The following is a 26268-nucleotide window of genomic DNA, read 5'->3' as shown; positions in this document are numbered from 1 at the left end:
GAATGGCTGTTTGGGGAGCAGGAACAGATTTGACCTGTCCCTACATATAATACAGATTCTAATTTATTGGACATTTAAGACAAACAGCATAAAGGAAGGGTTGAAGTGACTATTTTTGTTACAGTACAAAACGGTGCTCGGATACTACTCTTGGCCCCCGTCGTGCTCCCACTGAAGGCACGAGGGGTTTTGCTGTTTTCAAAGGAAGCAGGGTAAGACCCCTTATTTTTACAGGGAAGACACCATGGGCATTTCCAGCCTTGTGCTAAAACCCTCGGGAGGGGCGAGTGTCTCGGTGCTTGTGCTTGGTGATTGAACATGGTCAAGGGTAGTACAAATAACTTGAAGGAGCAAAGTCTAAGACCAACTGCTGCTCCTCGGGAAGCTGGTCAGAGCATGGAAATAAATACAGGCCAAGGGGAACCTGCCTCCGCACCCTCACCTTTTCTGAAGCTGTCACTGCAGATACAGTCCAGATGCTATTCTGACAGTCTGCCCCCTTCCCAGCACTTCGTTATTTGAATCAATAAAGCTTTTTTAGACATACGCTAAAATAAAGGAGGCCAGTGAAGCTGTGACTAGGAGGAACGCACTGGAAAGAAATGGCATTTTGCCCTCAGCACTCTACAGCAGGGCTCCTCTGAAACCAGAAACCGAACTTAACTCAAATTACTTTCACCGTGGACATGCAGATGCCCTCATATCACACAGAGGAAACAAACCAGAAAGTAAATGAGGATGGAAAGCGCAGCTGTAGAATCGGTGCTGTGTTTGCTAAAACACAGGGAACTAGATCCCAGGTGGTCCTGCTGAGATGTCATGTACTTCGGGGCAACAGCAAAACACTAAGTCAGGAACAACTTCATACCAGGGTACTGAAAATAAGGTGGGAAAACTTGCATGAAGTGCAGAGAAGAAACTAAACCCAAACCTTCCACTTAAAAGCCATAGAGAGATTTTCAGCATATTTAAAAGGGGATTGATTGTTGGAAGCCTCCAGCAACTTTTGCAAAGAGCCCAGTCTAGAAGCACAGTGCTAACAGACCTGTACAGAATGTTCTCGCATCTTTTGGTAATAATTTCAAATAAAGTCTTTTAAATGAAATAAATTATTTATGAATGTATGTTGCTAGCAGAAATTGAATTTCTCAACAGTTTTATCATTTCTGGGAAGTAAAGGATAATAAAATTAACCAGCCACGCTACAGCGTACGGAAAAGTGCCACGAGTTAAGGAATTAAGCAATACTCCTGTTCGTTAACATAAGGAGTGAATAATCACTGCAGAGGTCTGCTCCACCATGAAAAATGATCTCACAGAAATAGCAGAGTTCTCCCATTGTGTGTCAGTGATTTCAGAACCAGCTACCTTGAAGGTCTCCAAACTAAGCCAGGCATTTGAAAGTCAAGCCGTGCTTTATCGCTTACTTGCTTCAGATCTTGAAGCGGGACCTTTGGCAGCTCTGCTGGAATGAAACAGAAGAGCACTCAGCTTCACCCCATGGCTGCAATGGCTTCCATCGGCAGTTGATAGCTACCTTATTTAATCTGGTCACAAAAAAAAAAAAAAAAATATAAAAAAAATCAACTGCACTCTGCTGTACACTGCAGAAACGATCTATTAAGCCAGAAGCCAGGTTTTACAATCAGTTCCGTTGAGAACTACATCTTTCTTTAGTAAATAAAGATGAGTCTTCTTTCTCTAAAGATACAGCCCACAAAACCTCCAAACGCAATACCAGACCATCCCTAACACTGCCTCCATTGGAGGAAAGAAAACAATTCTAACACAGGACTCTCCCCCCCCGCCTATCCCAAGCAAGACAAAGCTAAGAACAATCGTGACGTGAACGCAAGCACAAACTATAGAAAAGCTGATGTATAGTTTGGCCTGGAATCACAATTAAATAAGCAGCATAAGTTCTAGGTTGTATTCTAATATTTATTTTAACTTTCAAACTATAAAACCTCATTGTACTGATATGGCCAACGGCCCTTTGGTACCACCTCAAAGACACATTAAAAAAAATTTCCAAAGGAGGACTTGACAGCCATCAACTGGAATGAACTGCTCTAACCTCTAATACAGAACTGGCTTTATAAGGACCCAACTTTTCCGTAAGTAGACTAAATGCATTATTAAGTAATTATTCCTTGAAATAGGCAGACAAAACATTTAATTAAACATAGAAAAAGTCAAGGCATTATTGATTATTGGCACCAGTAATACAGGGACAACTTATTCCAAGGAAAGGTTACACATTGTTCATACAAGAGATTCAGTGTAAACCTTCTCTCATGATACTTCGGATTTAGACAGAACTTTTGCTCGCCCAAATCAACAGAACTGCTGTACTTTAAATGCAAGTTTCCATACAGAAAATATTCGTTACTCACCTGACAGAAGTGACAAACCCAACGACATGGAGGAGTGCAGTAAAATAGCATAGACAGAAGGCTACAATGCAGTTTCTTTCACCAATAAGAAGTTCTCAAAGGGGACACAACTAAAGGAACCCATAATCTCATAGCATGTTCACCAGCCATGTTTTGGGATTTTTTTTCCTGCCCTTTTCAACCTTGCTTTACATTTAAAAATGTTGGTTTTGAGAAAAAGAGCATTGAAATTAAAAACCGGTATCTTCTACAGCTTTAAAGCTTTTCTACATGGTGAAGGAGATGGGGGAAAAAAAAAAAAAAAAAAAAAAAAGACTCCTTCCCTTCTAAATCCAGTTTGGTTCTGCTGGGCAGGAATGAGACTGAAAAGTGCAAAAATAAAAACCTTACATAGACTTTCTTGTCCAGTTGTGTTACAATTTGGTTATGCAAAAAGCAAGTTTAACACATCAACAACCGTGGGTCAGACGTACCGATTTCTCTTCTCAGCTCAGAAGCATCATGAAAGCATCTATGAACGTTTGCAGTTGCTCCCAAGTTTGAGGCCAGCGTCTAAAATCGTTTCTAAACCGCTTCAGGTGTGTTCGCTTTCTGCAGAGGCAGGCAGGGGACGAGACAGAGAAGAGGACTGGGAAGCCAAATTCCTCTCTTTTTGCACTAACTGAACACCCAAACTGAGCGCAACCAGCTGGAAGCTTTCATGGTGCCACACCACAGAGGTTTCTTCTTTGGCTGAACTGCAGCATACAGCTTTCCCAAAAGAACAGGGAAAGGCTCTGGTGGAAAATACTGTCTGTATACTCTTAATAAACTCTTGACAGGACAAAAACAACTACTCAAGAATTACAGTGAGGAAAGGGTTGAATGATACTGCAGAGAAAAACAAATCCAGCATCAGCAGACGTAACACTTCCTGGTCTTTACAGAAATAATCCTTACTGCAGGCCAGGAAAATGAGAAGCAGTACTGAAAGGCTAGAAGGGTAAAGGGAAAAATAACTCCCAAGCAAATAAAAGAACACCACAAGGTATCTGGCTACATTTATTTCTGAAATTATTCTTTAAGGCACAAAATAAATCTAAAAAACAGGGCTGGATGTATGAGGGGAGGGGCAGAGAAATTATCTGAGCTAGAGAGGTGTGAATGCAGTCTCTGCAATCCAGTTTCAGACCTGACCTCGGAATGCTCCCCATGTGAGCAGGGGAGGGTGGTGAAGGTGGAGGAGCGTTCTTAGTTAGGAGAGGCAGGAGGTAGCGGGGTGATTTTCATTTGTTTTTCCCACCACCTCCGAATTTACACAAATCTTGGTTCCCTGGCCAGACTCAAGTTCCCTTCCCTCCCCTCAGAGAGCTCGTTAGAGTTTGTAAAATAAGACCAGACCACTCAATCTTCCAGTACAAAGGCGAGACCTTGAATCACCCCTCGTGTCACAGCCTGCTCACAGAGCGGTGGGGGGCAGGAGGCAAATCTGTTCTTGCCCTCGTGTTGGTGCCTCGATAGATATTACAGATGTGTGTGCTTTGCTTCAGACAAACTGTAATTTATGATTTTGTTCCCACTCTGAAGCAGAATCCCAGGCATCCAGGGTGCCCTTGGATAAAGGGTGGGTAGGTATCTGGGTGGAACAGCTGTCATGTTAAATTTTCAAAGGGCCCATGACTTGAGCTATCCAGAAAAACCAGGCTCTCTTGCTGCAGGTGACACTTTATTTTTCTTTTGGTTCTGAATGCAAGTAGTGTATCACACAACTGTCTAAAATAATCCTGCAGAGAGTGGATTTAAAAGTGAATTTCATGCATGGTATCAACCCTCCAAAATTGGGGTAATTCTTGGTAGTAGGACAAGTTTAAAGGCTCCAAAGATCTCTGTTTAACTGCTCTGGGAAGAGATCACATCTGTGGACTGGGGGTCACAGAAGGGTCCGAAACGTCCATAGATGTCCTTAGCCCGGACCGCAAAGTAGTATTTGCTACCAGACACAAACTGCGTAAGAGTGCATGCCATAGGTAGTGGGAGGGCCTTCACCTCCCCGATCTTCTTCCACTGCGAGGGCATCGTGGCACTCGGGTCCTCGTGGTAGGCGTAGAGATGGTAACTGTCCACAGTGGCACAGCTCCGGTCCACCTCCATGACACTCCATGACAGCACAATACCATTCTGGCTCTGTACCCGTGCCAGCTTCAGCTGTGGCTTTTGAGGCAGAGAAGTGTTGGCAGCTTCAGGGGGCAGACGTGGTGGCTGTGGCGCCTCCGGGAGTGGGGCAGGATGTATAGGGCGTGGTGGCTCCTGAGAAATGCAAGAGCAATGAGGTGAAGGTCAGAGTCTGCAGCAGTGGAAGGAGGCTTTAAGTCATCATGCACCAGGCAAATGGAAGCAAATGAGACTGCAATCACCCAGCATTCACAACTCTAAGTCCTGCGTGCGGCGAGGGCGCAGGCAAGAGAGCAGTAACAAAGGTTGAGAAGGGGTGGGACCAAGGATGCCGTAAGTGGGGCCAGCAGGTCAAGGGAGGTAATTTCGCCTTGCTACTCTGCTCTGGTGAGACCCCACCTGGAGTAACGCATCCAGCTCTGGAGCCCCCAACATAGGAAAGATATGGACCTGTTGGAGCGGGTCCAGAGGAGGGCCACGAAGACAATCAGAGGGCTGGAGCACCTCTCCTATGAGGAGAGGCTGAGAGAGTTGGGGTTGTTCAGCCTGGAGAAGAGAAGGCTTCAGCGAGAACTTATAGGGGCTTTCCAGTACCTAAAGGGGCCTACAGGAAAGCTGGGGAGGACTTTTTACAAGGGCATGTAGTGATAGGACAAGGGGGAATGGCTTCAAACTGGAAGAAGGTAGATTTAGATTAGATATTAGGAAGAAATTGTTCACTTTGAGGGTGGTGAGGCACTGGCACAGGTTGCCCAGAGAAGTTGTGGATGCCCCCTCCCTCTAAGTGTTCAAGGCCAGGTTGGACAGGGCCTTGGGCAACCTGGTCTAGTGGGAGGTGTCCCTGCCCACGGCAGGGGGGGTGGAACTGGATGAGCTTCAAGGGCCCTTCCAACCTAAACTGTTCTATGATTCTATGATAAGTTCTTATTACTTGCATATAAATCCCTAGCTGTACAGATGATCACTGCCACAGTTATTTCCCTATATCCTCTTTGCCTCCCACCCAAGAGGTGATGGACTGAACACTGTGCCCTTTACCAAGACTGAGCAGGCAGGTTCACAATGACTTTTAATCTACATTCTGGCTACTGTTCCCACATCACCCAAAACAGGCCAGGCAGTGGATTAAGACGACAACTCATCATCCTTTCAACAGGCAGGTTTTCAGTCACAAAAGGAAGAATGAGTAATGGTGCCACATGGATTTTTATCACCTTAAATTGATCACAAAAACTCAGTTTCCAGAAAATTTTGAACTAAGGGCACAAATGTAGCTTTCTATTGATTTTTTTTTTTTTTTTTTTTATATATACCACAGAAACAGTCCTAGGTCTCTCATTTATGTTCGTTAAGATGAATTTAGGAATGTAGCTACAGTAAGTATGAAATTTTGTTCCAGCCAGGGGCCTTTCAGGTTGGAATCTGGGGTAGTTTTTGTCATCTTAAGTGTTCTGTGTGACACCGGCTTGATTTAATCTCATTGTTTATCACTGGAGAATGATGTATGAAGTTGAATGGTGTCTACATTGAAAGAATGGTGAGCCATCTTGTTGGCAATATATTTACCATTTCAGGACATCACAAGCGATGCGACTGCCCAACAGTGAGTATGCAGGCAACGTATTTGGTTCAGCCTCAACAACAAAACCATATGAAACATGTCCAGCTCTGGAGCCCTCAGTACAGGAAATATATGGACCTGCTGGAGTGGGTCCAGAGGAAGGCCACGAAGATGATCAGAGGGCTGGAGCACCTCTCCTATGAGGACAGGCTGAGAGAGTTGGGGTTGTTCAGCCTGGAGAAGAGAAGGCTCTGGGGAGACCTTATTGTGGCCTTTCAATACTTAAAGGAGGCTTATAAGAAATATGGGGACAAACTTTTTAGCTGGCCCTATTGCAATAGGACAAGACGTAATAGTTTTAAATAGTTTAAAACTATTAAACTATTTAATAGTTTAATAGTTTTAAACTAAAAGATGGTAGATTTAGACTAGGTATCAGGAAGAAATTTGATGATGAGGGTGGTTGGAACACTGGCACAGGTTGCCCAGAGGTGGCAGATGCTCCATCGTGGAAACATTCAAGCTCAGGCTGGATGGGGCTCTAAGCAACCTGATCTAGTTGAAGATGTCCCTGCTCGCTGCAGGAGGGTTGGACCAGATGAACTTTAAATATCCCTTCCAACCCAAACTATTCTATGATTCTATGAAATGAGTTAGCGTAAATTCTCAAATATTTACGAAAAGGGGCTTGAGGTGATGGAGAAGTAATCACTCTCAACAGTGATAAAAAACCCTCTCTGAAATTTGGGAGTTGGGAACCTTGAGGATCTTGTCTGTCTACCTCAGTGTTGTGGTTTAACACTAGTTGGCAACTAGGACCATGCAGCCACTCGCTTGCTCACCCCCACCCCCTGAGTAGGGTAGGGAAAAGAAGGTGAAAAGAAGAGGGGGGAAAAAACCCTTGTGGGTTGAGATAAAGACAGTTTAATAAGACAGTAACAGAAGAGGAGGAAGAGGATGATAATAATAGTAAAAGAATATACACAATAAAGTGATACAACACAATTTGCTCTCACTTTACCTGCTGCGAGCAGTGATTGCAGAACCCTGTCCCCTGGCCAACCCCCATTTATATACTGAGCACGATGCCTATGGTATGGAGTATTCCTTTGGCCAGCTTCTCCTGTCTATGTTCTCTCTCAGCTTCTATGGGAAGCTGAAAAAGTCTTTGACTGATATAAACATTACTTAGCAACAATTAAAATAGTATGTGTTCTCGATTTACTATGCAAGTAATGTTGATAACACAGCAGCTAGGAGAAAGAAAATTAACTCTATCTCAGCTGAAACCAGGACATTTGGGTTTGCAAACAGCTATACTGACAAACTGGTCATGCAATCTGTAGCCAAACCATGACTAAACTTTTTAGTGGCAGTTCTTCCCTTGACTCCACAAGTCACCTGCAGACGATTAACGCACTGTTTTTCAATATGTGCTACTGGTGACCTGGAGAACTCTGGGGCAAGCTAACAGATTGCACAGCTTTTACCATTCGTGGCAGAAGTTCCTGTGGGTGACAGGGCGGTGCTACGCATGTGAACTGGCTGCAAAGCGTCTATAACACATTTCACTATTCTGCAGTTCACACTAAGAAGCAATCTGAAAGACATTAATGCAGAGACAAGCCTGTAAATTGCATTAAGTAATTTCAAAATGACTACTCACAGTGTGCACTTGTGGTGGTCGATGATGCACTGTAAGCTGAGGTGCTCCAGATCCAAGAGTTAGGCCGTTGTTCATAACATATGCAGTTGTTTGAGGCATTCGTACTGTCATACCTATAAGAAGCACAGTGAATACTTTGAGTATTCAATACTTAAAATCAGCTAAACAGAACACTGGAAGACCAAGTCCTCGGTTCAGCTGGATGACATCAAATTTCAAACTGCCAGCAGACTGATGAAGTACTGCACAACAACAAAACCACCTCCCATCCCCTGAAGCTGTACAAGTGAAAGTGAGCAAGTGCTTATGTCTGCAGAGGGGACAGAATGTTGTTTAGTAATTTGTATCATGAAAGAAATGGGTGGGAAGGGGAAGCGTGCAAGATACGGGGAGCTTAAGTATGAAAAGAAACATTACATCACTTTGGGATTCAGAAAGGAAAAGATAAATGCTGCTACAGCAGAATGGTATCCGCTCAGTATTCAAATACCAGAACGCTGTGCTGTGGATGGCACCAAAACCAAAAAGATAAGTCACTGTCCAAGAAGCTTGTCCTCCCTCACAGAACAGACACCCCAATGGATGTTACTCACAGGCATTACCATTTCATTCATTCCCACAGCAAACTGACCTGACTACGAGGAATAAACCAGGTAATTTTATAGTCTGGTAGATAATATCCAGAAACTCTTGCAAACTACCGTGTTTTCGTTCATTTTATACTACATCTCACTCTCTTAAGTAACATTTTGGCAGTTTACTGTTGGAACACGTATGTTCTGTGAGCTCGGAGCTTTTGCTCATTGTTATGGGTTGCCTAAGGTGTCTCTATTTCTGTCTAGAAATATGAGATTTGGGGCAAGCTCCGTCACCCCCTAGTTCCACACTTGCATGAGATCAAAGCATTCTAATACTCCAGAATAGAAGCTTGCAGAGCGACACGCACTTGTCAGGAAACCACAGCTATTGTACGGAAATTTCTTCTCCATATAGTCATCAAGCTATGATCATAAGTGATGAGTGTCAGAAATCTATGTAATCCGAGAGTCTGAAGCAGGGAGTTCAGAATGCTAAATCTTAATGCTTTGATTATAAAGTGCTGAACTCTAAGTAACTGCTTCACATCTTTTTCCTAGTGGCACATCTATCTAAGAAAATAATGAAGCTGTGCAAACTCCTGTAGGATAAACAGTCACCTGAACTGGCTATTTCTCATCTACGAGAATCTAATCAGATACGCTGTTTTAGCATGACTGTGACTCTATCTCAAGACAATAATCTGAAGAAAGATGGACAGAAATGCCTTAAGATATACGGTACAAATTCTGCATTACTTCTAGGTAGGTGTATTACTTGGCTGAGGTAGAAGTACAAAACTACAATTTGCAAAATGCTTTTGATGAGTTCTCACAGTTAATCTTCAGAGACAAAGTGCAGAGATCTTAGTCCTGGAACATCTGCTACTGACACTAAAGACTGTTTCAATGATAATATAAATGAATACACACCAGTAGCAGCATTTCTGAAAACTGTGTAACAAAGATGGTGAAAAATGTAGAATGGCCTCATGACAGCTAAAAGGGATCAAGAAACACGATTGCTTTTTTGTTAGCAATACATGAAACTTCTCTACCTGGTATGCAGATATGAAGCCCTGAAATAACCTGTATTCTAACTAAATTGGTCTTTTTTCTACTCAGGCTAACCATCTGGCTTCCTGGTCCTGAGGTACAGGGAATGCACAACGTTATAGCAGAACCGTCATTTTCTTACGTCTTATGCAGCTTGTCAGACAACAGTGCTGTATAATACACAGACATACTTTTCAAGCCAGAGTAACCCAACTGCCTCTAACAGAATCACAGAAAAGTCCAGGTTTGAAGGGAACTCTCGAGATGATCTGTCCCAACCTTCTGTTGAAAGAATGCTCTTACGTTAGGTTATTTAGGGTCTGGTCAAGCTGAATCTTAATTATGTTGGCGGAAACCTGCCTTGATTCCTGAGAATTTCTAAGCAGACAACAGAAGGATAAGTATTCATAACATCACTGGACCACCAGGTCAGAAGCACATTACACAGAGATCTGTTGTTTGGATGACCTCGCCCAAAAAACCATGAATTCCCTACCTCATCGGGTTCTCCTAGAAAAGGCCTTAAAATAGCATATTACCAATTACATGTTCTTCAGCAGCACATTAATTATCTTGCATGTCTAACACTGAAAGGTATTCTGTAGATACTAGTCATGTGTATTTAGTCATAACAACTGCTCTAAGAAGTGTTAGATTCTGACAAAACCATGTATTTTGGTACAAAAGAAGAAAATACTATTAAAAATAATTAACATAAGAGAATGCACGGTTAAGTACTCAAAACTCCTTCCAAACCAACAGGTAGATCACACACGTCTAACTTTGTAGCTAAAGGTAATGATGAAGAAAACTAAGGGTGGGCTGAGGTTACGGCGCCTTTTATGGCCTTTTGCCAACCGCAACGCAAGATGCAGACATGCCCCTCAAAAGATACTGCCGGTCAGAAGAACCTGAACTCAAATGCATGTGGCACAAGAGTGTAAGAAGTTTAAGAAATATGAACAAGTACTCTGGAAAGAACAACAATTTCCTCACATCCTGACATTTCATAGAGATCATCCAAGGACTGTCTGATCAAGTCCTGTTTAGGTAGCACAGCTGATTTTTCACAGCCTATGGTAATGCAGCTGAATCCAGTCAGAAGAGACACTTAGAATTAAATTGCTACAAACATACATGGATATTCTGCTTTCCAAGAACTATCATTTCAGAACAATGAAACAATTATTTCTGCACAAACCTACAGAGATAGTCTTACATGGCTCAAGCACGCAGCATTCCAAGTTTGGCTTATACACGCAGTCTCTAAAAAATCACTACCTGGATGTCACAAAAGTAGGCTCAGGCTCAGCACACTAGAACACCGCAATTTATGTTTAACATAACTGTTAAAATAACCATAGCACAGAAATTGTGGGGAGCTGAATAAAGGCAGTTAAGATCCACCACTTTGTAACAAAATATAATTAAGGTCTTTATTTTTAACATTTAGCACTCATTTCAGAAAATGAGTTTACTGTTATGGGAAGATGCCAGCTACATGTTTGCAAAGTCAAGATGAACTTGTTGATCCCTCTAGTCAACAAAACTCAATCATGCATCAATTTCTGATACATTTGGTGAAAAATTTCAACTGTCCAGGCCTAGAGAAAATAAGAAAATTTGCTGGGCACAAGACATCAGATATTGTTAAGGTGCATTAGGATGCCTGACATAAATGTAACTTTTAAACAGGAAATCAAACACAATTTACTACATACATACATGTTTTAATCTCACTCCATAATAACAAAATGGTCTCTTCTAACTGTCTTTCTGCAAAACAGTGGTGCTCATGACATTACCTTCCGCTACCTTGTAAAGTACTGGGCACGTCATCCAGAGATGCTTAACTGCCAGAGCTAGTGCCTGAGAAGACTTAAATCAAATTTTTCCTCATTCACATAGCTGGAGGGGAATAATTTCTAAATAGCCTGGCATTTTCTCATGTTTGTAAGACGGAAAAAGCCCCTAACCTCTGTAATTTAGATTAGTATTGTAAAAAAACTAACAAACAACCAAACAACCGCCCCTTCCCCTCCCCCCAAACAACAAACCCGAAACAAAAAACCAAACCCCACATCCATCAGGTAGAACACATCAAGCTGTATTGTACTAAAATGTGCATGGAGGAAGCGTCCCCTACCTCCAGTCTGTGGGTTGACTGGCCTTAAACCTGGGCTTGGCATGACAGCCCCTCTGACAGGAGTCTGAGCTGGTGGTGCAGGAAGAGTGGTATAGACCACCTGATGGTTAGCAGGGGCTCTTGGTATCGGAAGTTTTGCAGCAGTTTGAGTCACTGGCCGATGAGTTACATTCACTGTTGTCGGAGCTAGAAAAAGACAGACAGACCACAACCTAGAACGGAATTCCACGATGTTAAGCTGATATGCCTATTCCAGGGTACACACCTCCTTTGGAAAACTGACTCATCTGAGCCGTGCAAAATGAAAACCATCTCCATGAAATTCTATCTGCTTTTAATAATGCAAGAAAAGAGAAACAGCCTAAACAAACAGTAATTTTCACCTGAAACAGTAATGCCAATATATATACAAATTCCAAACAGAAGAGATAAATGTAATGCTCACACACACAATAAAAAAAAAAAGAAGAAAAGAAAAAGGTCCTGAATGTAAGCACAGCTGTGGAGAATATAAAACCCACCACCAAAAAGTCTGTAGAACAGATCAGTCATAAGACAATTCCAATGCCAACCTTCAACAATCATCTACAGAAGACGACAGTAAAATAAAGAAAAAAAGAGAATCTATCTTCCTTTAAGTTAGAAAGGAAAAAAAAATATCACACTGCAGACTAAATAACATTTAACTAGGGATGGAACTTCAATGTCAGCCTTGCCATTCACTCTGCGAAAGGATTAACTGCCACGTGCAGGTGGATAGAGCTAGGAGCAATGTTGCTAATGTTTTGTCCCCATAAAGAATACAACTGCTACGGTTTAATTCTCCTTCACTTTTACAAACAACAGTCTGTTTAATAATTTCCATGACCATCCCTAGCAGGATTTCTTCCTCTCCATGGAATTAATTTGATCCTGAATTGTTTCCAAACCAACAGGACTATCTTTCCCTTTCACTTCATCATTTGAAAAAAAAAAAAAAAAAAGAAAAAAGTTATGGGAAACTGACTAGAATGGAAGATTAAAAGGTGAGTCAAATATTCTGAATATTCACCTGAAAGGATTAGCACAATGTAGAGCACACAAGAGTCTAGTTTAAGAAAGAAAGAAAAAAAAAAAGCAGTCATTGCATTCACATAACGTTGTCAAATGAAGGTACCTGTAGGTAATACATGTATGGTGGTCTGGGAAGGTCCACTTGTTGGCACACCTGTCTGCTGCACAGGGTTTGGCTGCAAAGGCTGCAAGGGGCGAGCCAAGGGCTGGGTGGTTATGCTCAATCCTGTAACAGGTGTCTGGTTCTGCTTCTTGACATCTGCTTTAAAGCAAAATAAAGTTATAGACAATAGCAAACAGAAATAAGAGCATCGCAGAATTTTAAAATCGTTTTTCCCCCCATCATTCACAGATTAGCAAAGAATATTTCCTAGCATGACATTTCTTTGATCTTTTCATTCTGCATAGAAAACTGTAGAAAATTCATTCAATTCCCCTTGCTTTAATCATTCCAATATTTTGCCCTCATCCTCCATAACGTTTCATTCTCTCATCACCAAGTCTGTGTATTTCAGCATAATTTGGAAACCTGAATTTAATGGAACACTATGTCAAAGTCTTTAAAAGTTTCTGTTAAAAAAAAAAGAATAGTTTAAAACCTTAAAGGCCTAAACACTGCTGTACTCAATTTGTTCCAAAAAAAGTCACAGAGCTCCCTAAATAAATCTTGTCTACCTTTGATGCTTACTTCCATTTGTTATTTGCTGACTCTTTCCTTTGTTCAGTCTGTTAGTCAGCCCTGTTTGTTGCTGTTTTGAATTTTCATGCCATTTTCTTAAAAAAGGGGAATCACTTAATTATTTATAGAAAACTTTAAAAAGAGAATTTAAGTTGCTTTCTAACACGGTAGAGTAGTAGTGGGCAGAGAAGGCACCACCAAAAACTACAAAACACAAGACAAAAGAGTAGGTTTTTAAAAAAATATTTGCCCTAATAAAATTGCACGTGCAGCAGCCAAAATACGTTAAAAAATATGTTAATCTGTATTTTACTCTTGAGAAAACATATCAACAATATATTGAAGAACACATTTAGAAACTATGAATTAAATGTACTAACTAGATTTCAAAGCATTAAGAACGGGGTTAATGGCAGTGTAGCGCAAAACGTTGGCGTTTTTACCAATTGGAGACGATTCTGATGGTCTCATCGAGCTGTCTTTAACACCACGTACTAATAGCTTGAAGTAGCAATACCCTTCACAAACTGCTATGATAAATTAAATACCATTCAAGACCTCAAAATTAAAATATGATATAAATTGCAGACCATACTGTTCCCTAGACTGAACAGCTGAGCTACTTCACTGAAACCATTTTGATAAAAACGTAATTTTCTTTTCTTTCTTTTTTCAAAGCCTATAAAAGGAGCAGTAAAACGATGCTCATTTTGAAAACAAAAAGGGGAGATATTTCCTGCTCTTTCATCAACAGGTCTTGTGATTAGTTAAAGCTCCTTTTATTTTCCTTGAGTATGAGACATTTCCCAGTGTTCCAACAAATTATTTGACTCTGAAGAGATTCCTACAGAGATGCATGCACCCATTTACTTTGACAGATTGATGCACATTGCAACTGCCATTGGCAGTGATGCAAGTGCATTCTCAGTCATGACCTAGAGAAGATGTGTTCATGAAGCAACTATTAAGAACCCAGACACAATACTGCTGTGAAAACGTAGTTCAAGCGAAAATGACATTCTGGACAAATGTGAAGGCTTTTTTTGGTTTTGCTTACGTTTTTAATCTCACACAGAAACAAGTTCATTTGTCCCTGACAAATAAAGAGCCCTGCAGAGATTCCAGTTGCTGGAAACTAGGTCAGGATTGTACCAGCAACAGGAAATGACTCAAGATAACCAACTAGACTTCACTGAATAAATGGAAACAAATAGCAAAGGCTAATTTAGCTATGTAAGTAAAAATTCAACAAGGAAAACAGGAAGACTGGGGGCATAGTAAGCACAGGACTAAGGTTAAAAGTAATACAGGAACAGTTCCAATGCTAAATGAGCACACCATCATAGTCATTAAAAATGTGGTACTGGATGAGACAGGACAATCTGATTTATGGAAATGAGCATAAAATGGAAATCATTACTACTGGAGGCGTAAGCAAAACTGCAAATCTAATACACAAAATTGTGAAGAAGAGGGGCTAATTTCCAGGCAAGAAAATGGGCCTACAATACTACAGTTATAGCAGGAGGGAGTTTTTATCAGCATACTAATTCAGAAGTGGTATAATGGGAATACACAATAGCAAACATACCATATGCATGTTCAAGAATAAGACAAAAAATGATCCAGAAAACTACAGATTTGCTTATCAACCAGCTTATAAATTAAAAATTGATACTGTATGTATTTAATATTTTTTCCAACAAAAAGATAAATGCAAAAAAAAAAAAAAAGGAACATGGCTGGTTTTGAGAGGACATTTCTGTATCTTTCCCAGATTACAAATCCACTTTAGACTAGTGATAGGTATCAACTAAATCTATTAGTTGTTTTAATATTTTTACGAAATAATTTGATGCAGTACGCTGCACAAATATTTAATAAAAGGGACTGTACAAGTATTGCAAGATACTTGCAGACAGAAAACTATCTAGAGTACTCTTTGATAAAAGGATGACAACAATTGTTCTGAACAGAAGTTAACAACATGGTTTCTCAAACGTTACGCAACATTTTCATTAATAATTTTTGTACACATCAGAAGGTGTACACTAAATTTAGTTGGCAGTGTACTACGATGCTACCAGTATGGGGGTGGACCAAAACATTACACAGGAACAAAGCTAAGACTTGAGCATTAGAAAATAAGAAGATGACAGCAGAGAGACATCAGCCATTTAGGAATTGATAAGAACTTCTAATGTGGGAAATTATGTTTGGGGTAGTGAAGATGATCAGGAAAACCTGCATATGTTGTTGATTACAGAATGTCTGCGTGTTGCTTCGCTGATGAAGTGAAGAAGAGAGGAAATACAAATCTAGGCTGTATTGGGTGAGTGTTTCCACAGTGTGATGGTTATACTCCCCCGCGGCCCCCATGAAGCACTATTTGAACGCAAACTGCTGCATATAAAAAAAGGAGTTGGAAGTTAGAGACACGTATTTCTGTGTTAATAGAGGAGTGGGGTTTCAAAATGCCAAACCAATTGCTGTTGAAGGACAGCTACTCTGTTTTGTAGGAGTATTGTGTTCAAACCCAGAGCCTCAAGCACATGATTAGAGGCCCTGGTCACTATAAAAAAAAAAAACAAACCAAACCTCACCCCCCAAAAAACCCAAACAAAAATCCCCTACTCTCAAAACCACAATTAGACCTTAAAAATAACGCACAAGGTTTTGTCTGTCTACCATGACTGAAGACTGGGCTTGATGACAGTCTATACAGGTCTGCTCTTCCATGACCCAATACAGAAACTCCGATTTCAGTTTAATAACTTCACAAAACAAAGCAAAGTTTAAGTCTAATTTACCCTATATGCACACTTTGGTATACAGTATTACTGATACCAATTTTAATTATTTATCCAAATGGAAACTTCATTGGAAAAAGGAAAGGATAGAGAGTACATTACATGAACAAGTTTAAATATCTACCACAACGTTAAAATTTACTCTCAACCTGCATCTTTAGTAATTTCAACCAACACGGACATACATTGTTACTGTGTGCCACCAAAACAGCACAACTTTGTTTCCTAGTTGTACCAGGAAAGATTTAAAGGGAAGCACATGATGAGACATCTCTCTCCAGACATTAACATCTACTTAAATACCTTTTATAAGTAACAGAATTAGGTTTATTTTGTATGCGGGTGACAGAGCTTTAAACAAAAGAAGCAGGATCTGAAGTGTTCTTGGGAACACTATATAGGTGTTGCTCTTCTACCTGAATTACTACTGAACTGACATTCCAGCACACTGCAGTAAACACTGTAACACTGGAGGTACTTTGTGTACGTGAGGTTGTGTACCAATAAATCTAAAACAAAATAAAACCTGCTCCACATTCGCTGTAAACAAAGTTCAGAGGAAAAAAAATATTTGGCCAAAGGTATATGCATGCTTACGATTATGCGAAAGCCATCAGAAGCATACTTTTCCTTTGTTTAACCTCAATGTTATTATCAGAACATGTGAATTATTTCCCAAGAAACTTGCTCAAAATTCTAGAGATGTGTTGTCACTGCATGGTGAAACTCAAGCTTTTATTAGGGTTTTAGTCCATACATTGCTACAGCTTATATGAAAAATACTGACTCCTCACACAAACTCTAAACAGAAACTCATCTGCAAGGCTGCAGACAAGCAGTGAGAGTCCAGCTTCTGCTTTGCCATGAAGAGACACACAGGAGCTAACCCAGCCTGAATGTACTTAGGGACGCATTTTTATAGTTGCACATGCAACCATGGCGTTCATCTTTTATGGTTATGGTGAGGTGAAGACATACTTTATGCAATCAGGAAAGAAAAACCTCTCTGAAAAATGTTACTTTCGATTGAAAAAGATTAGCTGAAATACATTACAATACTGTGACATGCTACTTTAAAACACACCATAAATCCGAGTCTTTTACAGAACATTAAATAGGACTGGGTAGCTTAACCTTACCTGACAGAGTTCCACAGTCCAAGTGCAACCATCTTTTTTATCTTTTTGAGATCTTACCCTCAGAAGAGATGACAGTGGTAAAAGCTTGATTCCCTACGCTATTCTGACACTTGGCTAAGCAATTCACAGAATCATCAAGATCCTGGCTTGTAAAGACCACAGTAGCCGTGCAGTCCAACCTCTTGTGGTAGCTGGACTGCCACCAACACTAAGTCAAATGAGTTGCAGTTTTGCCCTAGTGAATCTTGAGAACATTCAGCAGTGGAGTTTCTGCCATCCCTCTGTGCTGCACCACCTTCCTACTGTGATTTCTTTTCACCTCAAGCTCAACCTGAACCTCCTGAACTGCCACTGCCCCTTGATAGATCACCTGGCATTGCTGAGAAGAGTTGTGCTCCATCATCTTTGTAACTAAGTGGTTGCAGGCTGCTATTGCGTTGTCTCTCAGTTTGCAGGTTGCCAAACATGCCATGGGATGCCGATCTCTTCCCACTGGTCACATATTGTGGGCCCCCACCATCCTGACACCACCTATTTGGCCCTCTCCACTGCTAGCACAACTCTTCTGAACTCAAGGAAGGGGGAGCAAAAGCTTGACACCGTATTTCAGGTGTGGTCCCACCAGTGTCAATGTGGGGGGAAATAATAACTGAAATTTAAATGAGAACACACTGTTGGCTCATACTCAGTTCAGTGTCCACCATACATCCTCTGCTGATAAAAGAAACAGACTGTTAGCTATCTGAATTGCATAATGCTTCTCTAATACTTACATACCATGAACTCCTTTTGGTGGTAACGTTACATTTCTCCCTCACCGAAAGCAATGCCACCACACCCCAGTATGTTTTTCTACATTTGTGTAATACAAATACAGAGCAAGTCAAAATATTGAGAACGTACATGTAGAACTTGAACGCACCAACTAGAGAGATAGCTACTGAGGTTGTCTAGAAAAATCAAAACTTCTTGGTGGCTGAACATCAGAATGTAGTGCAGAGGCACGCCTCTAGAGACCTGTCATTCAAGGGATGAAACAATACTTGTAGCTCAATTACCCCTGCAGCTAGCAAAATCTTTTTCACCTACCTTGAGAAGAGCCATCATCCTCTTCATCCAGCGTAAGATCAATGACACCTCCTGAATCGCTTCCTGTGACCTTCCCGCTCTGAAAGACAAAACTCCTTCATTTTGCAAAAGCAAATCCAGGGAACACAGGTGGAAAAGGGATACAAATTAAGCATTGAGAAAGAGAAGCCTCAGAATTGATTACAAAGGAACTGATGAAATGAGCAGGAGTAAGAAGTTTCAGACAAGTTTCCCAGGACTTGCAAAACTGGCAATAACCAAATGACTGTAGCGTGGTATCAAATATTAAAGTGTTTTAGCTTTGCAAGGAGTAAAAAAAACACCTTATGACCAGTAGCATATTGTTATTTTACAGGTAAATAAATAACAATTTGGTGTTACAGAGTATCTTTCAATTATGACTCTCAGTATTTTAATCCGGTTGTAATCTGTGCTTTCTTCTATAGTAGTGTAACTTTTTAACAGAACAATCACCAGGACAATATATTACTTATTTTGAGACAGCTCGGCCTATGTGCCTATGAAGAAATTAACTTCACAATAAGAAAAAGGGAAAGCTACACAGGAACCTGTAATGCTTACAAAATACATCATCAAAAGCCATCAGAAAACTCTAAGTGTATCCAGCTTTTTAAAGTAATTTCATTACTGTATCCATTACCACAAATTCTAGCATTCTGTTACTCTAAATATGAAGCCATTTGTAACCATCTCTTTAGAGAGCATAAGGTGATCTTTTAAGCTACTGTCAAGGTTAAATGTTACAAAAACCCCTAGAGGACCATCAAACAAGGCTTATCTTCTGGATCAATTGCTGTCCTTTAGCTGTTCAGACTGGAGGGACCACCACCAACATTTTCCTTTAAGTGATGAAAAAAATACTGGAGGACATCCTATATACTTCTGTGTTTTTAAATATACTTTGTAGAAAAAAAATCTTGAATTACGTCTATTTCTAGTTCCTTAAACTTGCTGCAAAAATTAGGGGTTTTTTTGGTTTTGTAGAAGAGACGATCATCAATTGTTGGACTGCACTGCTACTGATTTATGGATTAGAGTAAACCAGGTTCCTTAGGACAGAGAAAGGGTTAGGAAAGCAAGATAATTATAAAAATCTCTGAACAATTAACATGGAAAAAAGTGTAAGTTATCGGTCCCACATGGCTTGTACAAATGCCAACATGATAAATCCTAGGGAGATTAGAGATTTTTTTCTGTGTAGTCAGATGGGGACAGATGAAAAAGCCTAAGCATCGAGATTATCTGCTCCATGACCTTTCATTTGGGTAAAAAATAGGCCTTTAGGGAGGTCCTAAAGACAATTCTCACACAGGCAAGGCATTGAGGAGAGGGAAAAAAGGTATCATATGATTACTAAATGTAAACAAAAGCTGTGTCCAAATAATTGGTCACTGAATTTGGAGAGCCTGACATGACTGATCTCTTCATTATGCATTATTATAACCTGATTTCTTCTTGCCTTAAGTTCTAATGCTGCCACTGATGAAATTCTGCTAATAACCTACATGACACACCATTTGAGTAAGAAATATCTAGCTACTTATGTGCACAGGTGATAGAAGAGACCTCTACAGGGATTTTATCTTTGCTCTACACAGAGAAACATCTCTCATGCTTATTAACCATTAACCATTCTTCTGTTGAGTGATTTTTATTTCAAAGACTTTCCAGCTTCAGTTTTCTTAGTATGATGAGCTGATTTACCCACTTGAAGCTTAAAATAAAAGGCACATTCAAATAATCAATGATTACTTGATTAGCATGAAATCAAGAGGAATTTCATTCCAACTTGATAATCTTCCGAGTCAACGATGTGTATTTTCAACTATGGCACTCTGCCAGGAGAGAGCAGATTGAAAAATGGAGGGGGAGATTTATAAGGAACTGGAAAAAGAAAAAAAACCCAACTAACACTAAGCTATTAATTTCTCTCCCCCAATAAAATACAGTAGTCTGAAGTAACTTCCTTTCATTTTTTCCTCTGCAAAGAAATCTAAATCCTGTTTTGAAGCCCTCCTTAACCATACCATTTAAGAAAGTTCTTTGAATTTCCAAGTCAGCAGGTGTCATTGCATGCATTTTTTTTTTATTTTGGTGTGTCTCAAAGGCCAAAATCTTGAGTTAGTTAAACAGGCAACTATTAAATGATAAATCCAATCAACTGACAAGGTCCCATACATGCACTTCTCAGGAGGAAAGACCTTCTTGTAGTTAGTCACACTATTCAAGGTTTTCTACTAAACAACCCTGGTAGCAATCTCCTCAAAAGGAACTATCCATAAGCAGTTAGGTTCTTTCCACAATCCACACAAGTTGCACATCTGCAGGGCAGTGTTTTGAGTGGTGCTCTGTGGTACATCCCCCAGTCCCGGTTCTGGGGCACACACTCCAGCTACTCCAAAAGATGCTGTACTCCACACACAGCACACCCTGAAGTCCTGGCTCCCCAGCTTCCCCAACTGGATTCTCCTAGTTCACCAACCGTGCACCTCCCTTGAATGAAATTTAGCAGTACAGGAAAATTTTAAGGAAACCCGAAACAGTGAAAATGCTGCACATTTTTTTTCCTACCTAGGGCGGTACAGTGTAGGAGTGTTGTCACTTACCACCTGAACAGTTAAGACCTACAAATGGAACCATGTGGAATCATCACTGCCAAGAGCAAGTAATAAATGGTTTTCCAAAAATCCTATGCCCAACCAATCAAGAAAATAAAACCACCCCTTTTGAGTATCATGCATATTTAATTCACAAAGTTGCTCAGGGAAATTTCTGTTGCTACAAGGACTTGCGAAAACTCCAGTTTACAACAGACCTGTGTTTGAGGGAATTAGAAACAAGCTTAAGAAGGCTTGCAGGGAAGCCTGACAAAGGCTTGCAAAGGGAAGACCGACATGGGACTTTCAGTCATGTATGAACTACCTTCACACTAGTCTTTCAGCTCCTAATATTAGATTTCGACAAGCATTTGGGCAGAAACTGGTAATGCAGAAAAGCAAAGTCAAGGCATTCTGGTCTGCTATCAGTTTTCAGCTTTCTCCAAACACAGGAAGCCAAGAACTTGAACCTGCTTCAGCTGATCTCTGCAGAAGAGCACAGATGCATATGATACAATCATAACACCTTTTCATCAGCACAGTCACACTAGTGAAATAATCAAAACCGTTTAATGAGAACCCAAAACATATGCCTGGTGCTTTAGTTCACATATTCCCTAGCAAGTCTGAGAAACAGAAGATTTGGTGGCCTTAAAATATCAAATAAACTGGAACGGAAGCAAAATAATCACAGTAATACGAAGTGATCTCTATCCATTTAAAGATCACAGTTACAAAAAAAGCCAACAAAGCAAGCAAAATTACAACCCCCAAACCACTGTTTCATTATTTGTCAGAATGAGAGCACCAGTCTTCTAACAAGACCAGAAGCGGCACATAAATCTGATTGTTTACAACAGCATCTGGGCAGTATCTAGTTATAAAACAGAAAAAAGTTTACGTTGAGATTTAAAAGAAACAAACTACCAAACTCCCTTTTCCATCCTTCTTAACAGCTCATGTATCTTAATGTATATGCCTTTAATCTCCAAGTAAGTGGAAATCCTCCAAAATACTGTCATTCATACTGCCATTTTGGACCTGTTTTATCCATAGCTAATGAGGTAACTTTGTACAACCTGGAAGTAGCAACATCACGAACTGAACCATCCAGTTAACCACAACTGTATCTGAGCTGCCTTAGTTCAAATCTTTCTCTGCTTTCATATAGCAGCCAGTAGTGAAATAATGTTAACACAAAACAATGCAACGAAAAAATTAAATTTAAAATTAAATTAAAAATTAAACCTGACAAATCCTACTCTGAAATGTCAGTGTTAAAGGTAAACGTGAAAAAAGAAAAAAAACAACTTTTAGGAAGAAAGCAAGAAAAATACAAAATTTTATCTTTTCCTGCCTTCCTAATTTTAATATAGTCACCTCTTTATTCTTCATCTGGTTGGTGAACTTCCATTTGCAGTTAAGATGTTTTGCATAAAAACAATGCATCCTGTAACTGAACACTTTATACTTAAGTCTAACGTAGATCCAGCCCAGAAGATGCACAGAACTTGGAGCTGAAAGGCAAAACACTACGGTGAAGTGGGGGAAGAGGACTGCAAGGTATGATTAAGAGCAGAAACAAAGGAGATAAAAAAAGGCAGCAGGGGAAAAGGATAAGAGAAGCCAAGCAGCAGCTGAGCACGCACCACCACAAATACGAAAGGATGGTGTGAGCCTACTGTAATGCTGCTGCGCTATTCTCAGTGTTGTGCGTTTTTCCTGAAACACCCAGCCAAGGAGTAGGCACTTCACATTTACAATCTTGATCTGATTTGAAAAGCGTGTTCTTTGAAGAAAATCTTGTCAAATTGCATGCCTTCTACCCCAGCTGCTTCAGTTTGCAAAGTCATGTCCACACCTACTGTATTTACCAATGTACAACTGTCCCTGGGCTCTGCGTCTGCATGCCAAATGCCCCAGGCATCTAACTTGTCAAGTGTGAAGGGGAAGTATTTGAATGTCAAGCACATAACTTGTGAAAGCAGCAAGTGAAAAACCTTAGAAGAGGGGCAAAACCAAAATAGTAAATCCTCATCTCTTTGAAATATCTGAGTGACACCTGGTAAGTCCTGAAACAGAGGCTGTCATAGCCTCCTCTAAACATCACTTAATCAGTTAAGCATAAACTGTTTTATAGTGCATACGGAAGATAAAATAATGAAATGTATAAAGTGAATGCTACTATTCAGATTCTTTTGCTGAACTGATCTAGAGTACTGACTCTTCTGTAAAAAAAAAAAAATCTGAAAATTTTCAGATTTTCAGATTATTTTTTTTTCCATGAAAACTAGAAAACACTTTGTTTTAATTTCTTACATGAAATCTCTATTCATATTACAGGAATTACACTTCAATTCAGGGTTTTCTACAAAGGATTGGTAAAAATGACCTGTACTCAGAATTTCGTGCATTTTCCATGGCATATACAATGACAACATAACATCTGCTTTCTTCCAATCCCAACCACAAAAGTATTTTTAACAAACAAAGTTCTGAGTAATAGATGTACTGACAAACAAGATATACTTATGGGGAGAAGTGCTAGAAAAAAGCAACAATCATACAGTTTTCCTTGAGGAAGAAAAGAATTCTACAGTTACTTTCTAGAACCAATGCCATATGGATATTACAGAAATTTAGAAAAGAAGCGCAATAGAAGAGTTCCTAGAAGTACTAAAAGTCCTGGAACATGTTGAAAACGCATAAATACAGTGAACAGAGTCACCTGAATCTGAAGTCACAATTAAAATTTGCAATAAACCAATGTAAATGCTTTACAATTAAGAACTTTCCTCCTTCTTTTGGAAGACTCATTATATGCCAGTATGTCACCGACTGCAATATCTAATAATTAATGTACACACTAGTCAACAGTAAATTAATAGAAGGAAATCAGAAAGGAATCAGCCTCGCAATAAAATGAAGCACTGTCTCTGGTGTTAAAGTGATTCTGAAGCAGTTTCCCCACCTGCCTCTGGAAAAGTAGGGACATGGTGACTGGCTGCTATCTTTTTGTTTTTCCACATGCTAAGACCATTTCATGCTGTTGTAAAATACACTGTAGTGGGAGAAAGAGTATCACCTTAGCTTTGCTATCCAGCAACTTTTTCAGATCAGCACTGCTGCAAATTAGGTTGATTCATCATTTGTAATTTTGAAAAGAAAGAAAAAGAAAAAAGGAGGGGGAGGGGGGGTATGTGGAAGAAAAAAATGTGTGTAGAAAAAAGCCATTCCAGTTCCATGAGAAAAACCAATACAAGGAAGGAGACTGAATTTAAAGGCCAAAGCACATATGGTAGACATGATGTTGAGAAAATCTCCCACCATAACCACAATTGTGAAATTTAACACAGAAAGAAGTAGTTAGAACATCAGAGCATATACACATCAAAGGCAAACTACTGAAGAAAACTGGGAAAGAAATCTCTCAAACTCAAATTGAACAGCAAACGTTACTTCTTACATCATTTTATATAACAGCACACATACACGTGCCAACATGCACATGTATTGTACCACATGAAAAATCAAAAGGTAAATGTTGGTAATTTGAAGAAAGTTCTGAATATGCATTTCTCTGTTCACATGTAATATGTATGATTTAGAAAAGGTTTTGGTATTATATAACGCCACGGTTCAGTTCATCACATAGAGATAACAATGCTATTCATTGTAATGCCACCTGCTTTTCATAAAGGAACATTTCAGTATGTAAAAGTGAAAAATGAAGGGAAAAAAATGCAACAACAGAAAAATACAGTGCAAAATAAAAATTAATTCCAGGGTAGTAAAGATCAAAATTCTGAAGGTTACGTGTGGTACACTGACACAGCGCAGACAGTTTTATTAGTAACCGTTTCTACAGTAACAAAACAGAAAAAATTCTGGGGGTTGTAAAACAGACAATACATGAAGCATACCACCACCACAATCACACGTGACGCACCAAGGCGTTATATAATAGCAAAAAATCAATCTTAAATGATGGGTAGTGATGCTAAGAATATGTTCTGGGAATGGGGTGTGTCTGGGGAGCGTTGTGATACAGTGTTTGTCTATACTATAACGCCCATATTACGTTTTTAGTCATCCACATGCAAAACTACAGATTTCAAACACAAGTCTAAGCAGCTGTGGAAATTATTTTGTTTAATACATTTTTGAGCATATTTCAGTCACTAACTCCTTCAATGTCAGACTTGTAACTCCTTAGCAGTTATTTTTTCCAATGCAGTAACTCCCACAAAACTGAAGTAATTATTCCAGCCTTGCAAAAGCTGTTATGAAAATTTATTTGACCAGGTACCAAATCTATTTGTAATCTCTTACCAAGATAAAAATGAAAATGATAATGCAATAAGGTCAACATTTTACCGAGATCACAGTTTGCACAAACAAAATTTCACAGGGCTGCAATACATGTTTTGATAGTGTGTGGTTGCATACCTGTGTAATACTCAGACACTATTAACAGACATTTTACGTATTGCATTTACAAGATCGCTGTGTTCCCCTTACTCTTAATTGTGCAACACTTCCTACAGAACAAGAACAATGCAAACATGGAAAAAATGAATAACCAGTCTTAGTAACCCCTGTGTATTATATACCCTCTCATTTCTCTGGTGCAAAGAGTAGACATTGGTTCTGCTACCCCTGTTAATCAGAATCATAAATCAAGAAAGGCTGTCTGAGAGACTGGTTGCCAGAAATGCTGTTTTTAGGCACTAGCAATCATAATTCCAACTAAAAGCCATAAAAGACCACTTGACACAATGCCTAAAGTATTTCCCTACTGCTGTGATTTTTTTTTTCCTTAATCAAACACTTAAAAGGGTATATAATAAACATATACATTCACGCATGCACACACACACGTCTTTTTACTGGTTCTTACTCTTTTAAGGTGAAACATCTACCTTATTTCCCCAGAGCCCACTGAAAGTTTCCCATCAGTATTATGTGGGATGGCCATCTTGGATGATGGAAGACCATCTTAGTAAATAGATTTTATTTGCAGTACATTTCATACTAGTTTCATGCAGCTTTTAAAAGCTATTATCCATGTATGGTGTAATAAGACAGTCAGTTAGATTGTTTTAATAATTCTCTCAGTTTTTTGGCCCAGAATGACAAATTGGAGCCTGCAAAACACAAGCATATTTACTTATTGAAAGCTGCTCTCGGTAATGGAGGGTGGTTTAGGTAACACAGATATGGTCTCAGGGAAAGACAAACCACTTAAAAAAAAAGAATTAAAAAAGTTATCTGAAAAATTTCCACCAGGATGTCATGTAGCTAAATTGAGTGGTTGTTGTAAGGAACA

At 39.7% G+C, this 26268-nt stretch overlaps 1 protein-coding gene across 1 annotated transcript in view; it reads right to left on the bottom strand.

Annotated features, from left to right (window-relative positions):
- Positions 1 to 4042: 4042 nt before the first annotated feature.
- Positions 4043 to 26268, bottom strand: part of ATF7IP (activating transcription factor 7 interacting protein) — a 58860-nt gene continuing 36634 nt past the window's right edge. Inside the window, exons 10-14 of the mRNA XM_009895225.1 lie at positions 18322 to 18400; positions 12708 to 12866; positions 11552 to 11737; positions 7775 to 7887; positions 4043 to 4682 (exon numbers count right to left, since the gene is read on the bottom strand). Coding sequence (XP_009893527.1) covers positions 4266 to 4682; positions 7775 to 7887; positions 11552 to 11737; positions 12708 to 12866; positions 18322 to 18400 — 954 coding nt within the window. The 3' untranslated portion in view covers positions 4043 to 4265. The remainder of the gene's footprint in view (positions 4683 to 7774; positions 7888 to 11551; positions 11738 to 12707; positions 12867 to 18321; positions 18401 to 26268) is intronic.

Source organism: Charadrius vociferus, unplaced genomic scaffold, assembly GCF_000708025.1.
Source record: "Charadrius vociferus isolate BGI_N301 unplaced genomic scaffold, ASM70802v2 scaffold251, whole genome shotgun sequence".
NCBI classification, from domain to species: Eukaryota; Metazoa; Chordata; class Aves; order Charadriiformes; family Charadriidae; genus Charadrius; species Charadrius vociferus.
Note: the sequence above shows the minus strand (reverse complement) of the source record. Positions and strands in the feature narration are given on the sequence as shown.